This window comes from Staurois parvus, unplaced genomic scaffold (assembly GCF_062004578.1).
Source record: "Staurois parvus isolate SC_StPar_1 unplaced genomic scaffold, SC_StPar_1.0 ptg000737l, whole genome shotgun sequence".
NCBI classification, from domain to species: Eukaryota; Metazoa; Chordata; class Amphibia; order Anura; family Ranidae; genus Staurois; species Staurois parvus.
Genome location: NW_028318533.1, coordinates 491549 through 495000, shown reverse-complemented (window position 1 = coordinate 495000; position 3452 = coordinate 491549). Strand labels below are relative to the sequence as shown.

At 45.5% G+C, this 3452-nt stretch overlaps 1 protein-coding gene across 1 annotated transcript in view; it reads right to left on the bottom strand.

The window, feature by feature from the left end:
- The window catches only part of LOC149445227 (pancreatic lipase-related protein 2-like), a 43768-nt gene extending 40806 nt beyond the window's left edge, over nt 1–2962 (bottom strand). Inside the window, exon 1 of the mRNA XM_089654066.1 lies at nt 2777–2962. Within this exon, the coding sequence (XP_089510192.1) occupies nt 2777–2840 (64 nt within the window). The 5' untranslated portion in view covers nt 2841–2962. The remainder of the gene's footprint in view (nt 1–2776) is intronic.
- Between the last annotated feature and the right edge of the window lie 490 nt (nt 2963–3452).

Genomic DNA, 3452 nt, shown 5'->3' with positions numbered 1-3452 from the left:
TATAAAATTGCTGCTGACGGGGAGTGTTATTCTTCTCTCCCTTTATTACACTGCACCTCAGAGAATTACATTCCACCCTTCTTTTCACTGTGCACCAACTGGGACCCATCACGCGCACAGTAGACTTTTCTTTGCCTTTAAAGTACATTGTTTGTTTTGGGGTAAAGAGCTTTTTTCCTTATTTCATCTTTCATCCTTTATCTCTTTGCCACTTGGTCCTCAGAGCTAAAAGTGAGCTAGTCTACCTATTTGATTGTCTTAACTGCTTACTGGGGACTGTAAGACCACCTCAGGTTGAGGTTATTGGGTTAGTTTCTGAAAAGCTGTACTGCTAATGTTAATTGTGATTCTATGATAAGTGTTGTCTTTTCCTTAAGCTTACATTGACACAAGTAACACCTGACTTTACACATTCCAATTCTGTTTATGCTGTGTAACCAAACCATATTCAAGATTGCTATAAACCTCTTACTGCATTTACTTTAACTACTTGCCAACTTCAGATAGCCGAATGACGGCTACACTGCGGCCGGCCAGTTCTGGGAGGGCGTCATATGACGTTATCCCAGAACACGCTGTCCTGCGCGCCCCTGGGGGCATGCGCACGGCTATCTTCGTGATCGCTGTGTCCTACGGACACAGCTGATCATGTGATGTGGTAAAAGGCCAATCAAAGCGGCCTTTTACAACGTGATCAGCCGTGTCCAATGACACGCTGATCACCGGGAAATGCAATTGCCGGTTCTCGGCTGCACGTGAGGAAAGTACTGCCGAGAACCGGCAGTTGTCAGAGCAGGGATCGGCACCGATCATCAGGGCACTGATCATCAGTGCCCTGATGATCGGTGCCCAGCAGTGCCACCCACCATTTCGTCCACCTGTGCCCAGCAGTGCACCCACCTGTGCCACCCAGCAGTGCCACACACCTGTGCCCAGAAGTGCCACCAACCTGTGCCCAGCAGTGCCACCCACCTGTGCCCACCAGTGCCCATCAGTGCAGCCCAGCAGTGCTGCCAGTCAGCGCCACCAGTCAGTGCCCAGCAGTTGCGCCAGTCAATGCCTATCAGTGCCACCAGTCAGTGCCCAGCAGTGATGCCAGTCAGTGCCACCTATCAGTGCTGTCTATCAGTACCCATCATCAGTGCCGCCTATCAGTGCCCAGCGGTGATTAAATACCACCAAAAGAAAGCTCTATTTGTGAGAAAAAAATGATAAAAATGTCATATGGGTACAATCTTGCATGACCGCGCAATTGTCAATCAAAGTGCGACAGCGCTGAAAGCTGAAAATTGGCCTGGTAAAGAAGGGGGTATAAGTGCTCGGTAGGCAAGTGGTTAATGTGTGTGTGAATTCACTTCCCGGTGGTGATTTATTTCAGTTAAGAGTGTACTGTGGTGTCAGCAGGGGTTGGGCTTTCACAGTGGGGTCCAGATCCTCAGGGAACCCAAAAATAATTCAGCAACTCCTAAGGGGGTAGTGCTACACATGCAAAGCATTCTCTGATTGGATGAGGTAGGGCTGTGATGTCACATTCGCCACCTTGAGCAATCAGAGAATGCTTTGCATTCATGCAGAAAATGAAAAGACTCCCTGAATAACAAGTGGAGATCACTAGTAGTGGTTGCCACTTCAGTGATTTCCAGCTTCCAGGGTATTGGCCAGGTATTTTATATATATATACATACATGTAAAAATATACCATACCTGAGTTCATCTTTAGGCTGAGCTCTATGTATTATCTTTATTTCACACTTATCTCATATCTGGGGAGACCCAGGGGCGGACTGACCATTTGGAAACTCGGGCACTGCCCGAGGGCCCGGGGTCAGTAGGGGGCCCCATGAGATGCCCCTGGTACCTTTTTCATAGGCTTTTTTGAGTTTGGGCAAGGACACAGGGGCCCCATGATCCCCTATTGCCCGGGGGCCCCATGAGTTGTCAGTCCGCCCCTGGGGAGACCTGATGGGGAAGCTGGAAATCACTGTATCATAATCAGTGTCCATATTTGGTTACCCCCGCGCCCTCCCCCCCCCCCCACTTTTGTGACAGTGCTAACCCTCCTCTCCACCTCATCCAAACACAGAATGCCTTGTGTTTAATGAAAAATAATACAGAGTGTTCTATGGATGGCAGCAGTTCCAAACGAGTGACTCCCCCCCCCCCCCCCCCGTGGCCAGTGTGCATTATGGCAAAGCCACTTGGCACAAGACCTGGAAGATTGTGCAATTTACTGTTTAGTGATGACTACTAAAGGCCATATTCCCTAGCGGCATCTCAGATATTGAATATGTATACTTACCACGCGCCAAGCCAAAAGGAACTACAGTAATCAATAAAAACCATACCTGGTACTCAGTCTTAAGTAATGATAAAGTTATTGTCAAATACACAGTCTCATAGCAAAAATGTAAAAATTGCTCTGCTCCATGAGGGATATACAGAGGTAAGAGCTAAGGTAGCATAATTATAAATGTCCTTTTCAATTCCAAGCCCCACTTATTGAAATTCAAAATTGAATAATATCTTAGTGTGTTAAATTCATGAACAGAAATTCCAGTAAAGCAAGTTTAGGATTAGCAGGAGAAGCAATGAGTCAATTACAGGATCAGGGGGTTAACATTCTAAGAAATCCTGACTACAAAGCAAATACTGGTACAGGGGTTGCATGGAAGACAATTTGGAAAATGTGCATTAATCAGCCCCCCTGCAATGGGAAAAAGAAAATTGTTGTGTAGCAGTTTCATTCAGTTTGGTTAATATAGATTTGTAGTCTCACCTCTGGCTGTTCCCAGTAAGATGTAATACACAATGATGGTGGACAGTGTCTTCATCGGTAGCATAACAGCAATGTACCAAGAACGGAAGAGAATACAGGAGGGTAGGTGATCCAGTCTGTGTGAAGTTTCACGGATCAGATTTCTAATTATAGAGAAAACTGATTGATCTTAATGTGACAGAGGTGAGGATTTATATTGGCACGCGTTGGGGAAGTGGCACTGTCACATGACATTGTGCTGGTACTGCTCCACGCTGACATAACTCCGAATATTGTCAGCCTAAGACAAGAAATGTCCAAACTTACAGGAATACTTTTTAATCAGACAGAAATATTCATTTTGATTTTGTAACCCTCCTGGAAGGCGTCCAAATCAAATCAGAAGTGGGGAGGGATGAGGAAAGAAGAGAGATGAAGAGGGACAGTCATGTGCTGGCAATATTGAGAGGTCTGGAGGGGCTATAGGGGGTTAAAAATATCATAGGCTGAACTGTTTCGAATGGCGGATCCCAACTGTCAGTCCAAAACAATGTTATCTGCATTGCGGTCTACTAGCAGCACCTCTTCAAGGAAAGGCTTTGCAATCTTTACAGTTTAAATAAATACATTTTTACTTATTTTTGCATTATTTTAGAATAAGTGACTTTTTACTCTTTTCTTTACAGGGAGCCGTATT